This window comes from Pleurodeles waltl, chromosome 3_1 (assembly GCF_031143425.1).
Source record: "Pleurodeles waltl isolate 20211129_DDA chromosome 3_1, aPleWal1.hap1.20221129, whole genome shotgun sequence".
Taxonomy (NCBI): domain Eukaryota; kingdom Metazoa; phylum Chordata; class Amphibia; order Caudata; family Salamandridae; genus Pleurodeles; species Pleurodeles waltl.
The window spans coordinates 28,085,538-28,109,429 of NC_090440.1; the positions used below are offsets into that span (position 1 = coordinate 28,085,538).

A 23,892-nucleotide genomic window follows, 5' to 3' on the forward strand; every position below is an offset into this window, starting at 1 on the left:
CAGACTTCCTTTTTCCTGCTCTAGATGGAAATGGTCCGAGTAGTGCTGAGAGAAGACTATAACTGTGTACTGGATATAGACCTGGAAAGAATGCATCCTCTTAATAGGTAAACCAGTGAATAATGCAGCTTGAGACAGGCATTTTGGTCAGCCGACTGGAAGAGCCAACTGCCGGTGTTTTCTTTATGCTCACCAGACCACGGCGTGTATGTTATCCTGAATCACGTGCTGTGCTCGATCTTGATCATGTTCTCATATTATATACAGTGTGCCTAGAAAAAGCCTGTGCTCTGTTACTGGCGCAGCTCTGAATCATCCTGACGTTCTTCTGCCTTTGCCTGTCTGCATGTCCCTGTGCTCCTCTTTCCTCTGTGCTTTCTCTTCCCACTGTAGCAGAGGTTGTTTTGTTTTTGGCTGAGGTTAAACCACTTCCATTGGAGTAGCCTTTGTCCTGCAAGATGCAGTATGCAGGGGTGTGGAATTTATTAAAATATCTTCTTGTCCAGGGGACAGGTTGCTTCTCAAATCTACTTGTCCTGTAAAAAGATCTACTTGTCCCTTTGGTGCCATGTAGTGTGGCGACAAATTATGGCAGCAATTAATAGCCTCTCTGATTATGCCAGGGCTACTACCATAGTAGGGCTTGAATAATTGGAGTTTCAATCCCTACTGTAGCAATTTCCTTATTTGGCCACCTTTCTGCAGATCTGCATACTGGGGCTGGAGGAAGCAGTAAGCAATAGTTCCAGGGCTGGAATACCTTTGAGTCTGCAAACCTACTAACCTGCATGTTTTAAAGATTTTTACCAGCTTCTCTCTAATATTTTCCCATAATAAGAAAGGTTGGACATTTACTCCTGACAATGGCAGAATTAGAACTTCTTCCAGGGTTGGGAAGAAAGTGGCTGGAGGGAAAATGAACTTGCAAATGCTCAATAGATTTTCACATGAGCACATCTACACATCGTATTTACCCACGCTAAAATACAGTTCATAAATATTTTATAGGGGTACGACATATACCATGGGTGCACTTTTGTGACTTTCTTTAAGAATTTGGGGCCACAAGTAGGTAGGTTCAGATTTGTGACCTGCAAATTGCGAGTCGCAAATCCGAATGTAGGATGGTGTCCTTGACACCTTCTGTGATTCGCAAGGGCTTCGCAAATGCCCACATCATGAATAATCATGAGGTGGGTCGCAATTTGCAACCCCCTCACGAATGGCGGCCTGCTGGAGACAGCAGACCACCATGTCTGTGACTGCTTTTCAATAAAGCAGTTTTTTTTTTTTTTTTTTGGTAATGCAGCCAGTTTTCCTTAAAGGAAAACGAGATGCATAACAAAAACGAAAAATGAAACGTTTTTGTTTCATTTTTTCAGAGAAGGCAGTGGTCCGCAGGACCACTGCCTTCTCTGAATTTTTTTTTACAGTGACATTCACAATGGTAAGGGGTCCCATGGGGATCCCTTCCCTTTTGCGAAAGTGTTAGCACCCATTTGAAATGGGTGCAAACTGCGATTGGTTTGCGCCCGCGTTCGCGGTCACAAAACAATCCTACATTGCACTGCGAGTTGCAATTAGGAAGGGAACACCCCTTACTAATTGCGAGTCGCAAACCCGTTTTGTGATTCGGTAACCAGGTTACTGAATCGCAAAACTGGGTTTGTGCATCGCAATGTGCTTTTTGCACGTCGCAAACAGCGAAAGTCGCTCTTTGCGACATGCAAAAAGCTACCTACATGTGGGTCTTGGTCCCTAATTAGGTCCGGTGTTAACAAAGACATTTTGTTTTTTATTAAACTTCTATTTCTCTCTCTTTCGGCTGGCTTTACTGTGAGTGATCGCATTCTGCTCTTCCACAAGGAGCATATTGCCACACAAAGTAGTTTTGTTCAGTGTTAGGAACTACAGTGGCAATCAGTGATGTAACGAAACTGGAGGGTGCCCCTTTGCAAAGAACATGGAGGAGCCTCCTCTCCAGACTCACTCAGGGCAGGTGCTGTGCTGACGGGGCCCCCTGGAGGGCGGCTGCGGGGCCTTTGTTATGCCGCTGGTGGCAACGTGTGCTTTAAGAGTTCAAAAACTTTTTGGGGGGGTTTTGCCAATGTTTGTTACAATGTTGAGGGCCTGGTAGCTCCCACAAAAATAAAGTGTTACAAAAGTCATGTCAAAACAAGACACGCATTGATGAAACTAAAAGACTTATAAAAGTATGTCAGATCAGTTGGCTTTGTCAGTGTTTGTTTATTTTCATGCTTCCCATAATCGTGTTGAAAATGGTTACACTGATTTTCCATTAGAAATATTTTTGGGAAATACTAGCATGCATCAACACATTTTACTAAATGACACTTCATTTGCATATAATCAGAGAGCATTCTGGGAGCATTATACTTAGCCTCTTAGCCTAAACTTTTCAAACATGTGTGTACACGTTTTTTTTTTTGTACTGGAACCAACGTCAGTAGTGAAGTGTGACCTTAAAACATTTATTTACAGCACGCACCCTAATAATGAAGGCTTTCAAATAATGAACCATAAATACAAGTTCGAACAGCATTATCTTTTGGAAACACATTACCTCAACTGCAGAGAGTTCAACTCTCTGTTAACAGGCAGCCAAAGTGTTTGTGCTGCAGGGGGTTGGGCCTACTTGTCCCAAGGACAAAGTAAACAAAAAAACTTGTTGCCCTTGACCCCAAACAAGATGCGTCGGGCGATAGGAATTCCACATCCCTGAGTATGAGAGGGTGAAATGTGCATAATTTGCTTTTGCCTATTAACGCAAAGTTTCAGAAAAATTGCACAAATGTAAGCATCATTATGTGAAATATGTCTTCTAGCCCTACTCCATCACCATTGCCAAACCTCTCCGATGGCCTATCAAGACTTTGGCGGTCCTTTACACCGACTGCAGAAGCTGCGGGGGCCTGAAGACCACCAGTGCTGTGGTCTTCTAACCACCGTGTTACGAGTACTGAAGGAATTCGGCCACAGTTTCGGGTGGAAATCCTTTAGCAGTCGTGCTGGCGGTTGGCGGCACAGACGCTTCCACTGCCACGCCAAAAGGACTCCGCTCGCCGTATTCCGAGCGACGGTGGAAGTGCTGGGTCCTGTTCCCTGGCAGATGACCTCCTCGCCCGACAAGGTAAGTCGATTGTCCGACAGGGGAGAAGGTGGGGGGTGTAGTGTGTGTATGCGGTCTGTGAATGCGTGTGTGATTGTAGAAATGAGTGTGTGTGGAATGTTTGTGTGAATGCGTGTCTGTTGGTGCAAGTGAATGAGTGCATGTATGCATGGTGGTGAATGCGGGGGCGTGTGTGTGTACGTGTATGCGAGGAAGGGTGGTGCTGTTTTGGAAGGGGAGGTGGGTGCTGTTTTGGAAGGGGGTGGGGAGGGGGAAGTTTTTATGGCAGAGGGGAGGGGGTGTTCTGGAAGGGGGTGGAAGGGGCTGCGGTTATGGAAGGTGGGGTGGGGGGGTATTGTAATTGCAGGGGTGGTTGGGGGAGTCGTCTGCCGGCGACTGAAAGGAAGGTCCTATTGCCGGCAGCTTTTCCATCAGGATTTTCGTGGAGGTGCTACTGCCACAGAAACCCTGGGGGAAAGCCGACTCATTATATCTCTGGCAGTCTTCAGTGGACAGCTGGCCTGGAGGTGATGACCTACCACCCTGGCGGTACCAGTGGAGATGTGGCGGTCTTCACTACTGGCCCGTAGGCGGTGAGACCGCCACCGCAGCCCTGGCGGTCATTGGACCGCCAAGATCGTAATGAGGGCCTATATGGCTGCCAAAGTGTTAGACTTGGCATCATTGGCATGGTCTCTCCTAACTTTTTGCCTCTAATTCCAAGGTTGTTTCTGTGTGCTGGACTCTGTTTTTGCTGTTTTGTTTGCTCTGGACACTTTACCACTGCTGACCAGTGCTAAAGTGTAAGTGTTTCCTGTATAAATTATATGTATACATTGGCTTATCCATGATTGGTATATCTGATTTACTAGTAGGTCCCTAGTGATGTGTACTAGAAGTGCCCAGGGCCTGTACATCAAATGCTATTAGTGGGCCTTCAGCAATGGTAGTGCCACCCACATTAGTAGTCCTGTAAACATGGCTCAGACCTGCCACTGCAGTGTCTGTGAGTGCAGTTTTAAACTGGCAATTCGACTTGGCAAGTGTACCCATTTGCCAGGCTTACACCTTCCCTTTTCATACATGTAAGGCACCCCTAGGTAGCCCCATGGGCAGGCTGGAGTATATGTTAACGGTGGGACATGTACTTATGTGTTTTACAGGTCCCGACAGTGAAATTCTGACAAATTCGTTTTTCACTGTTGCAAGGTCTCTCTCTCTCTCTCTCTCTCTCTCTCTCATAGGTTAACATGGGGGCTGCCTTTAAATATTATTTAAGCTCAGATTCCCTTTGGGAGCAGATAGACATGTGGAGTTTGGGGTCTCTGAAATCACCATTTAAAAATACATCTTTTAGTGAAGTTGGTTTTTAGAGTGTGTGTTTGAAAATGCCACTTTTAGAAAGTAGGCATTTTCTTGCTTAAACCACTCTGTGACTCAGTGACTCTGCTTGTTTGTGGATTCCCTGTCTGGGTCAGTTTGACATTTGGGCCCTTTACACCTCTCCTCTAGACAGTGACACAAAAGGAGCTGGGATGTAGCCTGCGTATCCTGATGGGCCATCTGGGCTGAGGGGAGGAATGGTCACTTACACCTGAAAGGGCTGTGCCTACCTTCACACTATGCAGTCTCCAACCCCTTGGGGCCTGGCCTGGGCAAAGCAGGATCTTGAAAACAACAGAGACTTCTCTTTCAAGTAGGCCTACTTCAAAGGCAGAAAGGGGTATAAGAAGAGCCCCCACAATCCCTAAAAATCAGATTACTTCTGGAACCAAGAGGAACCTCTGCCAAGGAGAAGAGCTGGAAGCTGGAGGAGGAGTACTGCACCTTTGCCTTTGACTGTGCTTTGCTGGGTTGGCCTGCAGTAGCTGCTTCTGCCTGCGAGAGGACAAAGACTGACTTTTGTGTGACTTCCCACTAGTGAAGAATCTCCAATGGCTTGAACTGAGCTTGCCTCCTGTTGAAGTCTTAGGGACATCAAATACGTGTCTCTGCCAGCACCTGGGCTTTCTACTGAGAGTCCTGCCTGCCAAGTGGTGCACTAACCTGTCTCTGGGCCCTGGAAAGGTGAAGCTGGTGGAAAAGGACAGAAATCCACATAAAGACCAACGTGCGTGGAAACGTTTGACACACCACCCGCCTTGCGGCTGATAAACGACGCGCCGCTGGCCTTGCGGCTAAAATTACCGTTCCACTGGCATCGCAACTGGGAGATCGACGCAACACAGCTGGAGAAACAATGCACAACACCCGCATCAGTTGCTAACGACGCAGCCCCCACACAGCGCGGTTCCTTGACACCCTGCGACCGGATCTCAATGCAACCACCGCTGGGTGCTGAAAATCAATGCAAAACCTGCCCGGAGATGAGGTGCCAGTCCGGATCGACGCATCGCTGTCTTGCGGGAGAGAAGAAATGACGCATGCCGAGCCGACCGGAGAAGGAAAGACGCTCGTTTTCGATTGCGAGTGAGAACTCAACGCATTGCTGGCCTTTTCCGATGCACGCTCACCTGTGTGGCTTTATTTTTGACAATAGCCAGGTACTTTTGTATGCTAACAACGTTCATTTTTATAACTCTGTGTTGTCATTTTGTAATGTTTTCACTGAGTTACTGTGTGTGTTGGTACAAATACTTTACACATTGCTTCTGAAGTTAAGCCTGCTTGCTCATGCCAAGCTACCAAGGGGGTGAGCGGGGGTTAACTGAGGGTGATTCTTCTTTACCCTGGCTAGAGTGAGGGTCCTTGCGTGAGGGTCCTTGCTTGAACAGAGGGTAACCTGACTGCCAACCAGAGACCCCATTTCTAACACAACAGAATGGGAGAGACATACATTTTTTTTTACTGTACGTCACAAGACAAACCTTCAAACCTTGGTGATGAGGGACAGTAAAATGCAAACCTTGGTCCCCCTTATGGGAGATGACTCCAGTGGCAAAGGGGAGCATTACTTTGTTTATGTGTTTTAATCCAGTTTTGGGATTTTCTTTTTGAAAATAAAAAAAACTGTTTGGTGTAATGGTGCGTCATACTGAGGCAGGCTTGTGCCAAACAGCGATATACATTGGCAAGAATCGTTGTGACAGCAGTTCCTGCAAATGCATTATAAATGACCCCCTGCTTGCCAATCATTTATAAATTTTGCTTCATGGGCAAAGAGCCTATGAATTAAAAAAAAAAAATAGTGAAAAAGATAAAGTAAGTGAGAGACAGAAAGCAAATAGAATCAGGTAACATTCACAACTCCCATACAGCTGCATTCCAGTTTTCACAAAACGAGTTTGAACAATTCTAAAAGAAACAATGGTTCATTGTGCAACATTAATCATTAGGTTATTACATCAGGCTTACAACGGTCAGGCAAGTGGCCTAAGAAGTCATTTATTCAGAGTCATACTCGATAGCCAGTTAAACAGAACATTGGCTGAGGGAAGGTCTTGTTGCAAGATAGCCTTCAGCTTCCTCCTAAACCTAAAATAGTTCTGCTGGTGTCTGAAGGTTTGAGTCACGTTTTTCCCTCATTTCCTACTGGTACCCTTCTTGTTGATAGAAACAGGGGTGAGTGATCATGTTATCGGCTCTTGCTGTTAGGTTGCAGGTTTGCTTGTAGCTGTGGCATAATTTAGTCAGGAATTTTGGTCCCGAGAGCAGTATGCTCTATGAATAATACAGTTACTGCTGTTCTAGGACAGTCAGTGTAAACCTGGAATGCAGGAGTTGCATGCTCTTTCTTTTCAACCCCAGGACCAGTTTTACTGCTCAGATGTTTTACCAGCTGCAGTGATTCATATGCATTCCTGATATGATACCTCTTGGACTTGGCCCTTTCTGCAGGGTCATCCCCAGACATTTTGCTTTCACTCTCCTGATTTGAGTCTGTTTTTATTGGCTTTCAGGACCCTGCACGCCTTACCTCTCCTAACGTGTGCTAAAGTGCTGGTGCTCTCTCCTTTAAAAATAGTGGAATTGTCTTAAACCCAAATGGTCTATTTAATTTGCTTGTAAGTCTGTAGTAAAATGGTACTACATATACTTCAGGCCTGTAAATTCAATGCTACTAGTGGACCCTCATCATTCATTGTGCCACCCACTTAAGTGGCCCTCTAAACCTGTGTTAGGCCTGGCATTCAGGCTGTCTGTGCAGTTGTAAACTGCCATTTCAACCTGACAAAATATACCGTTTGCCAGACCCGAAGCTTCCTATTTAAAATGTCAGCCTTAGGGTAGGCCATGAAGAGCCCAGAGGGCAGGGTGCAGAGTATTTAAAATGTAGGGCATGTACTTTTAAGGTTTACATGTTCCGATAGTGAAAAACTCCTAAAGTTGTTTTTCACTACTACAAGGCCTTCCTCTCCCGTAGAATAACATTGGATTACCTTATTACATTTAACTAGCAACAACTTCCAATTTAGAGCAGGTAGACTGGTCAAGTTTGGAGTCTAAAGAATTGTAATTGAAAGCCCTCTTTAACTCACATTACTAGTCACAATTCTGAAAATGAAATGTTTGGATAGTTGGCATTTTCTTGTCCTAATCATTTGGTGCCTGCAGCATGTTCCTGGGTCACATGACTATGTGTAGCTGGCAGTTAGTTGGCCTTTGTGTATTGCTCCCAGATGGTGAGACAATGGTAAGATAGGTTGTGTCAGGATCGGTCACTTTCAATTATCGAGGAGGGAGCTGTGACCTACCACACTTGCACATCTCAAAGGATCTTCCTGAGCACTCTTAGAAAGGGTTTGACACTTGTGTTTTGTGACCCCAGACAAGCTGGGGCCAGCACAGACAAAAAGAGGGTGCCTGACACAGCTAGAAGCTTCCTCTACTTCATAGTGGGCACTAGCTATAAATATTGTACAGCAGACATTCAACTCTTCTGTATACTTCTGGACCTTTGGACTCTTCCAAGAAGGACGATGTCTGTGGTGCTGAAAGGACTGCCACTGCCGGACTGCTGTCCTGCCTTGCTGACCTGCTCCCACCTTGCCTTGCCTTGCCAGCCCTAAATTCAGAACCCCAGAGTGACTCATTGGCTGGCCTCCTGATCAGAAGCCTCAGATGCAGAACAGGTTTCCAACAACCTTGAAATCAGCACCTGGACTATGCCATCTGTGAGCCCTGTCCTCCCAAGTGCTGTCACCCCTGTTCTTAACCTGTGGAAGTAGGCCTGAACGTGCCCTGTCAGCCCATCCGTGGATTCAACAGAACCGGTGCATTGCCTCTGCTGCCTGACACATTGGCACCGACACGTTCTCTCTGCTGCGCTGACTTTTCTGACGCAATGATTTCGCATCACAACCCATCGGAATTGCTGATGCACAATGCATCTCGATGCAAGGATATTCTCTCACCCAATGCAGCCCAACTGAACCCCCGTGGAGCATCGCCACCCAAGGACATGGCATTGCACTTAACTGCTGCGGAACGCATGTCTTCCCCTTGACCATGCATTGCCTCTCCTGTGTGATGCATCCTTGATGCAGGACTCTGCATCTCTTCACAACCAGGATTAAGGTACTGTGTTCAGTGGACCTTGGTCGGTTCCTGTGTCTAGCACACACTCCAACACGGTCAACCTGAACTGTGTCTTTGCCCCAGTCTGGCCTGACCAGGTGAACACAGTGAGCGCTTAGTGCTTTTTGGCACTATTTGCACTGAAATCTTTAAAATTGTATATCTCCGATTCTGTTAACTAGATTTTTGTCATTTCAGTTCTAATTTCTTTATTAAAATATACTCTGTTTCTGAATTTGTGTGGGATTTTCTTGTCTTTTCACTTGTCACTTCTTGTCTTTTCACTAGGGTTTGGAGTGCTGCATAAATACTTTACACATTGTTTCTATGTTAAGCCTTACTGTTCTATGCCTATATACCAGAGGATCAAGCACAGGATAAATGACCTCCTCTTAACCAATAACCCAGTTTCTTACTGTACCTATGTATGTGGCTTTATGATAATTGGGATATGACAGAACCGATGTTGATATTGTGCTTAAGACCAAACTTGCATGTGACTTTGCTTAGCATATCAAGACGAAGACGAACACTCTTCACAGCATTCACTAGGGCAGTGAATAACAGTGTTTGGTCAAAGATAATTTTTAGGTTCCTTACTGGGTTAAGGGGATTACGCAGTGTAAGGTAGCGTGGGTTCGTTTATCAACTAGTAATATTTCAGTTTTTGAGTCATTGAAGCAAGTGTTGCTTTCCTTTAACCAATCCATTAGATGGAAACGGAAGGTGGTAATGGCTAATCTGTTACCCCTATATGCTCCTAAATGGGTTGTGCTTTGTACATCTGCATAGGTTTGAAATTGAGTCTTGGCTTGGTTGATAACTTTGGCTAGAGGAACTAAGTATGCTTTAAAGAGCCAAGGCGACAGTAATGATTGCTCGGGGACCGTGCAAGGTATTCTGTGGGTAAACCAACCCTGTTTTATTTGATCTTGTTGATTCCAAAACAACTAATTGTTCACTGGCAGGAATAACTTTGTATTTTGCATGTACTTTTGAGGTGTCAGTGTAAAATTATAGGGTCAACGTTATTACAAGTCCACAAGAAATTTAATATTGTTAAAGTTTACAGGGTGCTTCTCATCAAAAGCTCTCAGTATCTCACTTACACCAATGACTGACTTTGTGTCACTAGTTTAACTTGTTTTCTCGTCACATTTTAAATATTCTTTGCTGTGTTATTGTAACTGGCATGTTACATTTCTTCCCTAGTGTCTTTGCCTCAATTGGTAGCTCGAGGTGTGTTGGTCTGGTGATTTGTTGGCATTGGACTTTTACAAGGAGTTATTCGCTCTTTTTTTATCTGGTCAGGTCCCACAATGTGGTGAATTGAAGATTTAGGGCCTGAATTAGAGTTTGGCGGACTGGTTACTCAGTCTAAAACGTGACGAATGTCCCATCCGCCATATTATGATCTCCATAGGCTATGATGAGATCATAGTATGGCGGACGGGATATCCGTCATGTTTGTGACAGAGTAACCCCCTCTGCCAAACTCTAATCAGGCCCTTAATTGTATCAGTCAAAACAAAGGGCCAGACCGATAATCCAGTCTTTAATCCAGCTACCTGGGAAAGGATTTGTGAGGGCTAATGAAGCTTTGATGTTCATTACTTTTTAGATAATTGCTACTGCTAATATTGCAGGGAAGGTTGATAATGCTGGTGTGTTGTTAGTTTGAGCTCTCAATTTGCTAAGTGTGTCTGGTGTTTGAGTTGCAAATAATTGCTTGATCAGTTCCTCGATTGGCAAAAAAGCAACATCATCAGGCGTTTGTGATTGGATGGTCTCTATCTTTTGCTTGGGTTGGTATTGTAATTTATCTGAAAACCTTCAATAATGGAGTTGTATAATTCCTTGCCTCTGTAAACCATTTGTTGTAGTATGCTTTTTTAAATGGATCACTGTGTTCTGGTATCACTTCCACTGTTTTGTTTTACCTTCGTTTGCCATTGACCCGTTCAGATTGCAGCCAATGGCATTCTAAATTGCATGTCTAGTCAACACTACTAGATCTGTGTTGAACCCTTTATTCACAGCTTTCAGATCCGATTTGAGGTTTCTATTTTACAGTAGAGCCACCACGTTAAGAGGTGTGTGGTGAGCGCTTCATGGAAACTGCTTTATGGGTAGCTTTGATGTGATGGATGTTCTTTGGTGTAAGGAGTATACTGGAAGATGCGGTAAAATGTTTTACTTGATATGTGTTCTTTAGGAGCCCTGCAAAGGTTGGTGTTCCTAAAACTATAGCATGATAAAAAGAGGGGCTTGATTTATCAAATCTGTTGGCACAGAGTTTCAAATTGTTTTTGCACCTAAGGATTGAGTTTGTCATGTGTTGACAATCGGCTTTTCCAGTTATTTTGAGTTTTAGATTCAGAGACCTACGGAATCACGAATGTTGGCAATCAATTTGTCTGTTTGGAGCGGTTTATTAACTGGCTTTTTTACGCTAAATAAATACATACATCGATTTGAGAAGTGCTTTTTTTGTACCAGTTTGGATACCTTTACCTATGATTGTGTGATTTAGTGTGTGTGGATTACAATATGTTGGTTCGACGGTTAGGAGATTAAAAGAGAGACGGGGGGAACATCTGAGAACTATAAAAAATGGGGATATGAGATACCAATAGTAACTTGTCTCAAAGAAACACATTGGATCAATTGACATCCCTATTGTGTTTATAGAAATTGAACAAGTTAATTAAACTGACAAGGAGACAATCTAGAACATAAACCTAGATCCAAAGAAAAGTTCTGGATTGATAAACTAAAAACAGTAACACAAGGGATTAAATACAGATTGGGAAATATGTAGGGATTAAATACAGATAGGGCGGTGCATTGTTTAGAATCTTGATTTCCAGCACCAGGTTGATATACTGAGGTTAAAACTGGAAAGTCTAATCTCATCTATGGACAAATTCTCTCTGATATGGTTTTAAAATTAAAATTCATCTTTAAATGAATATGGAGTTATGTATGTTCTATTAGTAATCCAAGAATATGTATTATTGCACCAATGTTGTATAACAGCTAATTATTTTAGGTAACGATACAAACTAGAACGTGAAAGGGAGATATGATCTTACCTGATGTATTCTTGCATAGAAGAGTTGAGTGTAGCACAATATAATCATGCTACGCATTGTGTTGTGATCAGTAAGGGTTATAATACCCGAGTGGGTACATAAAAATGTTCCCCTCTTGTGTCGGGTCTATTTTTTCAATGTTTTATTATTTTTATTTAATTTTTTCTCTAATAGAATTTGGGAATCGGAAACAGAATCAGAGAACTGGGCTCTCTTTTAACTTCCTTTATTTATCTGTTTTATTATTTGGCACAGTAAACTACTACAATTATAAATCAGTAGTGTGGAAAGTATAAGAAACCTTAGGTATCGTTTAGAAGAATATTTTTTTCTTCATCTCTTTTCCTTTTTCTTTAGAAATGTGGTTTTTCAAGATTGTGGTGCGTCATGTGGCAGGATGTTTGGCGGACTTCTTCAAATACTATAAATAGACCCAGCAAAATGGCGCTCAACGGTAATCAGACTTGCTGAAACTAAATAGCTGGTGAAAACACTTAGGATTTCATTTATATTTTGAAGGATGTTCCTCCAAATTTATAAGTAGATGCCATGCAGGTGGATAATTGTGCATTGGCAGGAACCCCTGTCAGAGCAGTTCCAGTCAACGCATATTGTTTGGTACAAGGCTGCGTCACCAAACAGTTTTCTTTTTTTAATTTTCAAAATGAAAATACCAAAACTGGATTTTCTCTTTGAAAGTAGAAAAATAATGCTTCCCTTGTCATTTGAGTCATCTCCCATGGCTGGGGGATGATTTACATGTTACTGTCCCTCAGCGCCAGGGTTTGGCTTGCAGTGATGGACAGTAAAAAAAAAAAAAAAGGCTTTATATCAACCCATCATGATAGGGTGGGCAGACAGTTATTTCTCCGACAGCCCTTATGCTGGCGGGACGTTTGAGAGGTTTGGCTATGACAGTGTTGGAGTAGTCACAGCTGTAGCCAATCCTAAGGTCTGCCTGCATACAAATTTGGCTGGTGGACCATTATGTTGTCAGTATGTATATTTTGCCTGTCAGTCCAGAAGAAAGTGGCAGCAGCATTGGCGCCGGCTCGTAATGTTGCCGCCCACAGGGTGCACCAGCTTCCTTGCAATGACAGTGAGCATTGCGAGGGTGCTGGGCAGGGGGAACCCTACACTGCCCATGCCTAGTGCAGGCCCCCCCCCTTTCGCCCCCTGCACACTTTTGAAAAGGCTGGCGGAGAACCAGGTTGTACTCAATAGGGCAGCGCTGACTTCACAACGCCCTGGTTGATTCTGACCTCTGCCACTGTCAGCCTGGTGTGATTGAAGATCCCGGCGGAGAAGGCAGTAGGTTGGCGGGGCTGCCTGCCAACCTCATAATGTGGCAGTCTGACTGCCACAACCGCGGCGGTACACAAACCACTGTGAGTGTGGTGGTCTCAGGATTGCCACACTCGTAAGCAGGCCCTAAGTAATCACTGTTTGACCTTACTGCGGCATAATAATCAAATAATAGAAAGAAGCACTTGGCTTCAGTGATCTCACAGTAGTCAATAGGGGCTTCAGGGGCATCAGGTAATATTGTTTATATAATTTAACTATTTGCTTCGGAGTTCCATACACCCCGAAGAACTGGCCTAACCTGTGAAATTTGGTGGGTTAGTGTCCCTAGTAAGTACGGAAGTGTCATTAAAATGTTCTGCAGAATGATGGGTCAGTGGGATGTTGTACTCGTGTGGTAGGTTAGACATGCACATTGGAGCCCCTCAGGAGCAACTTTACAAACAAATTTCCTTTTACACACTTGATACAATAAAATCCAGAAATACCATATTCTGATAGTTAACATATTGGTCCTGATTTAGATCTTGGCAGAATCGGTCCCGGCATCGGTCTTCCTTTGCAAAACCCGTCTGCAGCCTTGGTGGTCCACCCACTGTACTTAGATGCTGGGGGGAGGGGGGGTGGACCATAGATGATAGACTGCCCGAGTCCTGCCGACTCCGCCAGACATCTACACCAGCATCAACGGCACCATTGGCAAGAGCGGCTTGCAGCAGGACTGCAGTCACGATGTGCCTTCCCACCAGTGCAGCTATGACGGGGAGACCTTCACACCTGAGTTGGCGGATTGGAAGGGAAATGGGTTAAAGCCTATTTATTCCCATTTCTACTTCTGTTTTTGTCTGGAACGCAAGCGGGCAAGTTTTGTCGTTGCTGCTGCCACTTGAGGAAAATGACCCCATTGTCTTCTGAACTCAGAGGTGAGCAGTCATTATTACTTGTTAATGTTGCAATGTCGCTTAACATTAGCTCGGGACTCGTGTATTTACATACATGTCCTGTAAACATTTTTAATAAAACTTGTCTGATGCATATGTGCTTGCAGTAGATGTCAGTAAGATATTGTGACACGTGCAAACACCTGTTGTACACTTTTTTTTATTTTTTTTTATTTTGGGGAGTGTTATTATTCATTACCTAAATTAATACTTGTGCCTTATCCCACATTACCTCACTGTTGTCAGTAATGTCAATGTGTCTACTTTACAATGGGACGTCAGTGAGATGTTGTATTTCAAGTATAGGATGTCAGTCAGAACGTCTCTCACTGTTACATTACTTACAATCCATTAACACATACTTTGTGAAAGTTGCACTCAAGTATATCTATTCCTGTACCACTTTTCTCAGTGTATAAACCTTTGGCAATGTGTGACATGTGACAGTGAACAATGTTGTCTAGATACACTTTCTCCTGCCTGTAATGCCCTTCACCTATTTTCTGGCTATTGGCCAGTGGTAACCTTCTCCTTAGGAAGGGGCATCTGTTGGGCACATCTGGGGTACCTGAAGGCTTTTCACTGGGAGGGGTGGGAGTATGTGTGGTAGGTTTCAAGGCAAGGTAGCCTAAGAATTGGGTAGTTGGTGTAAGGGTAGGAGGAGTGTGAATTGATTGTCAGGTTGAGATAGAGGGAGCTGGATTGGGACATGTGGTTGTATTGTATGTGGGTTGAATGTCAGTAGTGTGTGCATGTTGTGTTTTGGGATGTATTACAGTGTATGTTTTTCCGAATGATAAATGTTGTTTAGTGGTGTAATGGCAAAGTTTTGTGGTGTGCATGGAGTGTGTTCTGTAATGTTATGCTGGTGGACACAGGTGAACACAGTACCTCAGGTGTGTGCTGCTGGCATCCATTCCATAGCCACAGGCATGGGACTCTGTTCAACACCTTCTGCGATGGATCCCTTCCATCAGGATGCTGCCTCCAGACCAACCCCAGTACGACTGTGAAACTGAAATATGTTCGTCAATAACCCGCCATCCTGACGGCTACGGAGTAATGTTAGCCAACATTAGAATCCACCACGCCGGTGGTTCAGCCACAATACACCTCAATACGGTGGTTGCAACTCTGTCAGATTAATGGAGTACTTGGAACCTCCACGGGACAGCTGTAGTCCTTCCAAGATCTAAATCGGGCCCTTAATCTAATTATGTCAGACCATATTGTTTGTAAGTCAAGAATATATTCCCATGAGGACTGCAGTAAAATATTCCTGTCATATTACTGTAAATTTGCACAGACCCACTTTTCATACATCTCCATTCAGAATTACAAAGAGAATAAAAGACGATAAGGGCTTGCAGCAGACTAAACATTTTTACAAACAAATCGATGTCACTTTAAATGTTTAACAATTAAATGGTTTATTGGTGTATTGACTGCTAGTGTCACAGAAAGCGAAGAGCTTCTGAAAAATTTAAATATCTCTTTTTAATTGTCTTAATTAGATGACACCCTCTAGCTTAGTGCAGCAAAGAAGGAATGTGATTCATCCCCATATTCGAAAGAATTTAGTTTTGAAGAGAAGGTGAAGCAGCCAGAGTACGAGGTGGTGTTTGGATCAACCAGTGTTCATTTTATGGCTTAGCAACCATTCCACTGTTAAATCACCATTGCATGTTTTCCTGCACATGAGTGGTAACACAATAGAATCACAGTATGCATTGTGATGTGGTCAGTAACTGTTTTTAATACCCAAATGGTTAAATAAGAATTTTCTCATCTTGTGTCGAGTCTATTTTGTCCATTATTTTTATATGTTTAATTTTTTTTAATTTGTTTATCTGATATACATTTGGAATTGCAAACAGAATCCGGTAATTGGGCTGTATCTATGAACTTCATGTATCTATTTTATTTATGGCACAGTAAACACTTGTAATGATAAATCAGCAGTGGGTAGAGAATGAGAAAACGTAGGTATCATTTTAGAAGAATAGTTTTTTCTTCAGCTCCTTTTCTTTATACATTTATTTTTTCGAGGTGAAGAACTTCCGATTTCGTGGCTCATCGCGTGGCAGGATGTTAGACTATAAATAAACTCAGAAAATGGCGCTGAATCCTAATCAGACTTGCATGAAACTAAATAGATGTTGAAGACACTTAGGGGGTCATTCCGACCCTGGCGGTCAAAGACCGCCAGGGCCGCGAATGACGGAAGCACCGCCAACAGGCTGGCGGTGCTTCTTTGCCCATTCTGACCGCGGCGGTAAAGCCACGGTCAGAAAACCGGGGCCGGCGGTTTCCCGCCGGTTTACCCCCGGCTGGGCGAATCCGCCATGGCGGCACTGCAAGCAGCGCCGCCATGGGGATTCTGACCCCCTTACAGCCAGCCTGTTTCTGGTGGTTGTCACCGCCAGGAAGAGGCTGGCGGTAACGGGTGTCTAGGGGCTCCTAGCAGACAGTGAAAAGCGCGACGGGTGCAACTGCACCCGTCGCACCCCCGCAACACCGCCGGCTCCATTCGGAGCCGGCTTCTGTGTTGCAGGGCTCCTTCCCGCTGGGCCGGCAGGCGCTACCTTGGGTAGCGCCTGCCGGCCCAGCGGGAAGGTCAGAATGGCACCAGCGGTCTTTTGACCGCGGTGCAGCCAAATGGCGGTTCCAGCCAGGCGGGTGGCAACCGCCGCCCGCCGGGGTCAGAATGACCCCCTTAGTCTCATTTATTTTTTGATGGATGGCTGATCCGCCAAATTTAGAAACAGGAGCCAAGCAGGCGATCATTTAAAATGCATTGGCACAAACCACTGTCACAACGGTTCCTGTCCATGCATATTGCTGTTTGGTACAAAGCTGCACCAGCATGACACAGCCCTGCACCAAACAGTTTTCTATTTTGATCTTCAAAAAGAAAATCCCAAAACGGGATTTTCTTCTTGAAAATAAAAACAGTAATGCTCCCCTCGCCATGGGATTCATCCTCCATGACTAGGGAACCATTATTTCCATGTTACTGCCCTTCACCACCAGTGTTTGGCTGGCAGTGATGGACAGTAAAAAAAAAAAAGAAAATGGCTGTGTGCCTACCCATTCTGATTAAGTGGGCGGACATATATCCATTTCTCTGACAGCCCTTTCACTGTTCATATTCCTGAGAAGTTTGGCTATGGCAGTGATGGAGTAGTCATAGCTGTAGCCAGTCATAAGGTCTGCCTACATATAAATTTGACAGGTGGACCGTTATGTAGCCGTTATGTATACTCTGTCTCCGACAGCCTAACAATTCAGATGCTGAGTGCTGTTCATGGAAACTATTTATTTGTCTATACCTAGATTAACATCAAGAATAAGTCCTCACTGTTTGATTTTACTGTGGCATAAAAATTGAATACCAGAAATAAAGCCCTTGGCTTCAGTGATCTCACAGTAGTCAAACTGCTTCAGGGGCATCAGGTAGTATTATTCACAAAATTTGACTATTTGCTTCTGAGTTCCATACACCCCACACAACTGGTCTAACAGGGGAAATCTGGTGGGTTAGGGTCCCTAGTACTGAAGTGTCAAAATTTTCTGCAGAATGGTGGGCTAGTGGGATGTGGTACTGGTGTGTTTAGGTTACAGACATACCACTTCAGAGCCCCACAGGAGCAACATTACAAACAAAATTAATTGTACACATTAGATACAATAAGATCTAGAAAGGCCATATTCTGCTAGTTAACATTTAGGGTCTAATTATGAGTCGGGTAGTTCCTAGACCGCCGGACTTGTGGTGGCAGTCCGTACCAACGCAGCATTGAGGATATGACTGTCAAATTACGAGTTTGGCGGTCAGACCACCTGCTCCGCCAGGATTAGTGATCCAGATGGGATGACCGTGGTCGTGGTTGTAATCAGCCACGGCGGCCATGTGGTCAGTGCCGCCGTTCTGATTACAACTTTGTTCTCTGCCAGCCTTTTAATGGCAGTCTGACCTCCATGAAAAGGCTGGCGGAGAACAAGTGCAGGGAGCCACAGGGGCCCCTGCTCTGCTAATGCCAACGGCCTTGGCAGTGCAGGGGACCCCCTACCCAGCATCCTTGAAATGCACACAGTGTGCTGTGCATACAGTGTACATTTCAAGGGTGCTGGTGCACCCTGCGCGGGGCAGCATTGCCGCTTTCTCGATTACGAGCCGGGAACAATGCTGCCTCACCTTTCCCACTGGGCTGACTAGCGGAAACCTTGGTTTCCGACTGTCAGCCCAGTGGGAAGTGGGGGAAGACCGCCAGCAGCGTGTCAGTGTTCTCGTCGGGAGTTTGGCAGACAGATGTTTCCATCTGCCAGACTCCTAATGATGCCTTAGTCAAATTATGTCTAACCATGTTGTTTGTAAGTCAAGAATGTATTCCCATTAGAACTGCAGGAAAACACTAACCTGCTGCAATATACATGTGAAATTGCACAGCCCCATTTTGATACATCTCCATTCAGATTTACAAGGAGAACAAGAAAAGATAAGGATTTGCAGGAGTCTAACCATTTTTACAAAGAAAGGTTTGTCACTTTAAAATGTTTAATATATAAATGATGTATTCGTGTATTCACTGCTAATGTCACAGAAAGGAAAGAGCCACTTAAAATTAAAGATGCTTTTTTTTTATTGTCTTAATTAGATGATGCCCTCTAGCTTAGTGCAGCCAAGAAGGGAAGTGATTCATCCCCATATCTGATTGCATTTGAATGCTTTTTGTTTTGAAGGGGTGGGGGAAGCAAGGGTAGAAGGTGGTGTTTAGGTGAAGCAGCATTCGTGGCAGACTGCTGTGGATTATGCAGGCTATTAGGGTATCCCAACCACGTTTTTGACCTTGTGGTTTGGTAAGTGAACATGCTATGGCAATACTGTTTATTTATTTTTGGGCTTTTGCAAACGGTGCTTTGCCTTTTGAGCTGGTTTGAGGTGACTCCTGGGAAGCTGTTTATTGATCAAACAGCCGTCCCTTTTATTTTATCAGAAAATGTAAGAGGTCAATGCATATTTTCAGATTGAAACAAGGATGTGACAGAGTTGGAGGGAAGCTTTAAAGGGTTTGGTCATCCATTCTAGTTTGGTGCAAATGTGGGCTTTAACCATGCATGCTGGCTCCAATTGTATTTTGTGATATATGCTTGGATGTTCTGAATCCTATGCCTGTAGGCCCAGTGTCAAGTTATGCCCGGTGTACTGTTGATACAGTTTTGAAATTAATACATTGTTGCTCTGGAAATCAATGGAGATTGAGCAGAACTGGTGTAATGTGGGGTATTCTTCCTGTTTCGATGACTGCCTAGAGTCCACATTTTGGAGCCTCTAAAGACTCTAGCATAATCAAACTTTATAATAGTGCAAGAGTTGTATGTCGAAATATCGAATACAAAATTCTCAACCTGCAACAGTGTAGACTGCAGGCTCGCAACTTGCATAGTATCATCAAGGTAATGGTTTAAAGATTAACTATTCTAATTTCACAACTACTTACCTTGACAGTACTGTGAAAGTCAATACCTTTCAGTCGATACTGTTGCAGATTTATGTTTACAATTTGTTATTGTTGTCACAAGTGGAAACAATCTCATCTTTTTAAGATGAGATCAACACATGTTGGAGTTGTGCCCTTTATTAATTAACCCCGCTCTTTAAATCCTAAGGAGAATACTCCGCATCCTGTTCTTAAGTCTGTACCTCACTGGCAACACCTTTGTGCACCTTTGGCTGCTGACAGGCCACGGTCTTCTTTAGGGCTGTGTGAATTTTTGTAAGTCCCAAAGAATGTGCATGGCAGTCGAACTAAAACATTATGATGATGTTGGCTTGAACGTTTTGTGATTCTCCTATCTTTTAATCAGGTGTTGGACTAGCCGTAACACAATTTGCTCAAAATAACCTTAAACATTTTTAAAGTGCCACTGGGGTACATATATGAGAATAGATATTGGATATCTTGGATATCATTCATTCATTGGGCATCTTCTTTAGGATGTAGAAAGGGGTGTACTAATAATGAGACATCGCACCAACAGTGGTTTAGCTTGCCTTAAAAAGACGATGAGGATGAAGATAAGCATAGCAGAATTTCATCAGACTGGGAATAGGGATACATTTCCTCTGGTGATGTTAACATAATTTAAAAAACAAATATATATCCATTGATGAAACAAAGTTAGTAGAAAGACTTCTTATGTCCCTCAAAAAAACAAGGTAATGGTTGCGTGTACTTTGTTTTTCTCAATAGGGTCTGATTGGTATGCTTGCTTCTTATGCTTAGGAGTTTAAAATACTGTTTCCTTTTTTATTAGGATAGGGGCTTACTTAATTAGAATCCACTGACAGGACCAAAGAGAATTATGTATAGATCTTCCATCAAAAAACATGTGTACATGGTAAATATTTTTGGTATATGTTGTTTAAGTTGTTAATTTTTTTAAGTGATTTGTATGTTAAGCAATCCATTATTTACCATCACAGCAACTTTCTGAGCCATCAAGAGAAAGAAGTCCACGAGGAGCCCAGTGTACTTAACCTTTCCGGCTAGAACCTCCAGGAACATGGCCCGATATCCTGGAGGATTAGCAGAAAACTGTTTTTTGCTAACCCTAATTAAGAGGAGAAGGTGAGTTTAGGTACAAAATGTTACATTTACCATCTTGATAAGTGGATGTAAACAGATGAAGTTACAGATCAAGGAATACATGTGACATTGGAGAACCCTGAGAGACCCACAGTACATTTCTGTGGGTTCAGATCCACTCTATATTTGAAACGTGGCATAAAAAGAGGTTTTCTAGAGATGAGCTTGACTCTGGTTGATGGCAGCTCCTTCTAAACGTTTTTAAGGTAAAGGCAGGCTGGAGTTAGGATGAAAAGTTACTTGATGGGAACTGGACAACAACTGTTGCCTTTGGCTTCAGGAATTCAGCAATAACTTTCTTCAGTTCTGTTGGTGAAGGGTGAATACCTTTTGGCACAAAAGAGGCTACACGCACTTGTTTGTTCAAGGCTGCCAGATGTGAGTATTTAATTCTACTCAGATGTTGACACTGTATGACACTGCATGAATAGCAGAGAGGCTTGCTCGTCTCTTTACAATTTCCTTTTATATTCAGGCTATCAATTACCTTAATAGACAATGGCTAACCTTTAGAGTAAGGATATATCCTAGGATGACCTAAGAAAGAAAAGCCTGGTGTCTTGAAAGCCTTCTTGTAAGGGCAGTCCTTAACCACTTGGATACCCCACAGGGAAAATCTTATAATTACTTCAGATATGCCATGCATTGAGTCGCGGATTTCACTTCAGAAAGTGTCCTCAGTTGTGCGAAGAAAGCAATCTCTTACTAGGGTGATCAGTTTTCGAGCAGTAACCATTAAAGTGATATTGAGAGACAGCTGTCAAAAATCCCGATGAGGAGCGTGTTTGCTGTTGATGGGACAGAGCATCAGATAGCGTCTCCGGGCCTTTGATGATGATGTTACACTGTATGACAAGAAAGGAGAGAATACAATGTGAGCATGCAATGTCTTACTGAAAATCAAAATTTACTTACAGGGATGTGCAGTTCGCTGCCTACAAAAAACTATAACTCAGGGATTTCATTTTTCAGATGAATTTGAATTCCCCTTCTTAATTCATCACAATTGGTTTACTTCATAATATTTCATTAGGTTGCCATTTATACGTAGTACTAGATGTCAGGCTCCTTTTTGGGCCACAGACGTACATGTTTGTGACCCTGAAAGGAGTTAAATGCTGCTAAGTTTTTTTCACAGTCTAATTTAAAAAACAAAATGGGTCTGGCTCTTTGCTGTGACACAGAACCACCTGAACAAAGGGTCAGGCACTGTTTGGATTTTTTTCTAAGACTGAAGTAAAATTCACACAGCACCTGGCTTTTTGGTGGGTTCTCTCATATGCAATGTTAGATTTGGATACCCTGTAGTACACATATGAGTACTTACATAAACTATTTAACAATTCATCTTTTTTGGAGTCTATGGCAGTAAGTAAAAACTTTGCCCTTCAAACCAATTGACTAACTCGACAACATTAAAAATAAATGACTTTGCATCACAATTACTCAGACATCTGATGACAGGCTATCTAAAGGATAATGCTTGCAAACTAGAAATGCACCTTTCATTTTAATTAATAAACAAGACTTTAGCTTCATCTCAAGTCAGTGTTTAAGATATTGGATAGCCCTGCACATTGGCATAGCATTGAGAAAAGCCAAAGGAAACAGCAGATTTAGAAAATGGACCTGAGGTTTGCAAATGTAAAGTAAGCACCTGGTAACTTTGAGAAAACTATAGTTGAGTTCAAATCCATCACTGTAAACATAAAACTGGTAAAATGCTAAACAGCGTTGTTAATTATGTCGACCTGTAGCCTACCCCTACTTATCTGACATCTGTTATCGGTTGGCACCCCAAGGCCAGCTCAGCAGTTTCAATTAAAGACATTACTTTACCTCAGAAACATCAGGCCTTAGTGACTCCAAGTACGAGAATGAATCTTTCTCTTCCCCTTTTTTCTTTTCTTTTCCCTTCGATTCCTTTTCCTTCCTTCCATTTTCTTTCCCTTCCTTTTCCTTTTTCTCCCTTTTACCTCCCTTTCGTTTCCTTAGTTTCCTTCCTTTTCTCGTCCTTTTTTCCTTTACTTTTCCTGTCCCTTTCCTTCCTTACCTTTCTTCTTCCTTCCTCTTCTCACCCTTTCTTTTTCTCCACTTCGTTCTTTCCTCTTTCTCTTTACTTTCTCACTTTCCTACATTCTGTCATTTTTGCTCCCCTCTTCTTTCCTTGCATCTCTTGTGTTACTTTTTTGCTTTCCTCTTAACTTTCTTTCCTTCTTTCTTTCCTCTCCTTGTCACCCTATTTTTGTCCTCTACATCTTGTAGGGACTCAACCTGCACTACCAGTACCAAGTCATTTATCCATTAAAAAACATTGACACTGTCATTTGGTGCCCATGTCAGAAGACTTAAATTTGATAAACAACACAGAAGATTAAGTCACACATCCTCCTGCAAATGAGATATAATAGATGCTATGTTCTGAATGCCCCATTTGACATTCATTTTAGATCAATGTATCGCCAAGCACAAGAAATATAATGGAAAGCGATTGAACAGGTCCAGCCAGACCCATGGGCAGGAATGTTGTGACATTACTGGGCCTCAAGGAATGTTGCTAGATCCATAGACTCAGTTTTGTAACTGATGGGCTGAATGAGTGAGTGGAATTATTGATTTTGGCATTAATGCAGTAATTGATGGACTAAACATCTCTAAACTATTGACCTTGGCATTGTTGCCAAATTCTTTGCAATGATCTTCTTTCACCAATCTACATTATGGTTTTTCATCTAAATATTTTACTGTCAACAGTTCTGTGTGCTGCCACGTATTGCTGAAATGTGTTTGTTCTTGTTAGTATTTATAGCTGCCATGCAGTTGTGGCTCACTTGTGGATTGGTGCCATTTTCAGAATATTGTTCCCTTGTACACAACTCACTATTCAGTCTGGTTTTATTCCCTTTGTTCATTATTAACAAAGGGCAAACTTTCTCTAGCAGTGTCAGTCGAGTCAAGGTCAATGCTATCACACCCTGACTGTGATCGCGTCGTTGTTTACCATGCAAACCCACGTCTTAGTCCAAGCCTCGCCTCCTCCTGTGTACTTTTTTGGCTTTCTCTTCTTTGGATGCTGGTTGTGGGTTGCACTTCCAGTGCAGGATGGCAATGGAACTTTCATGTTTATTGCTCCTAACCTCTGCTCGATACAAATTTTAAATTAATTCCTACGTTGTCTAATATTGTTCCTTAGTTCTAGCGTTGTTCTCTAGTCTTAAAGTGATACCCACACTTTTTAATTGGTAAGTGTTGGA

The 23,892-nt window shown here is 43.1% G+C and overlaps 1 protein-coding gene and 1 long non-coding RNA gene across 2 annotated transcripts in view; one reads left to right on the forward strand and one right to left on the reverse strand.

Moving 5' to 3' along the window:
• The window catches only part of LOC138283716 (uncharacterized), a 270,018-nt gene that overhangs the window by 52,438 nt on the left and 193,688 nt on the right, over positions 1 to 23,892 (forward strand). The window contains exon 2 of the long non-coding RNA XR_011201293.1: positions 20,476 to 20,620. This is a non-coding gene — a long non-coding RNA (uncharacterized lncRNA). The remainder of the gene's footprint in view (positions 1 to 20,475; positions 20,621 to 23,892) is intronic.
• LOC138283715 (embryonic protein UVS.2-like) overlaps positions 20,606 to 23,892 on the reverse strand; it is a 630,013-nt gene continuing 626,726 nt past the window's right edge. Inside the window, exon 13 of the mRNA XM_069221759.1 lies at positions 20,606 to 21,483. Within this exon, the coding sequence (XP_069077860.1) occupies positions 21,479 to 21,483 (5 nt within the window). The 3' untranslated portion in view covers positions 20,606 to 21,478. The remainder of the gene's footprint in view (positions 21,484 to 23,892) is intronic.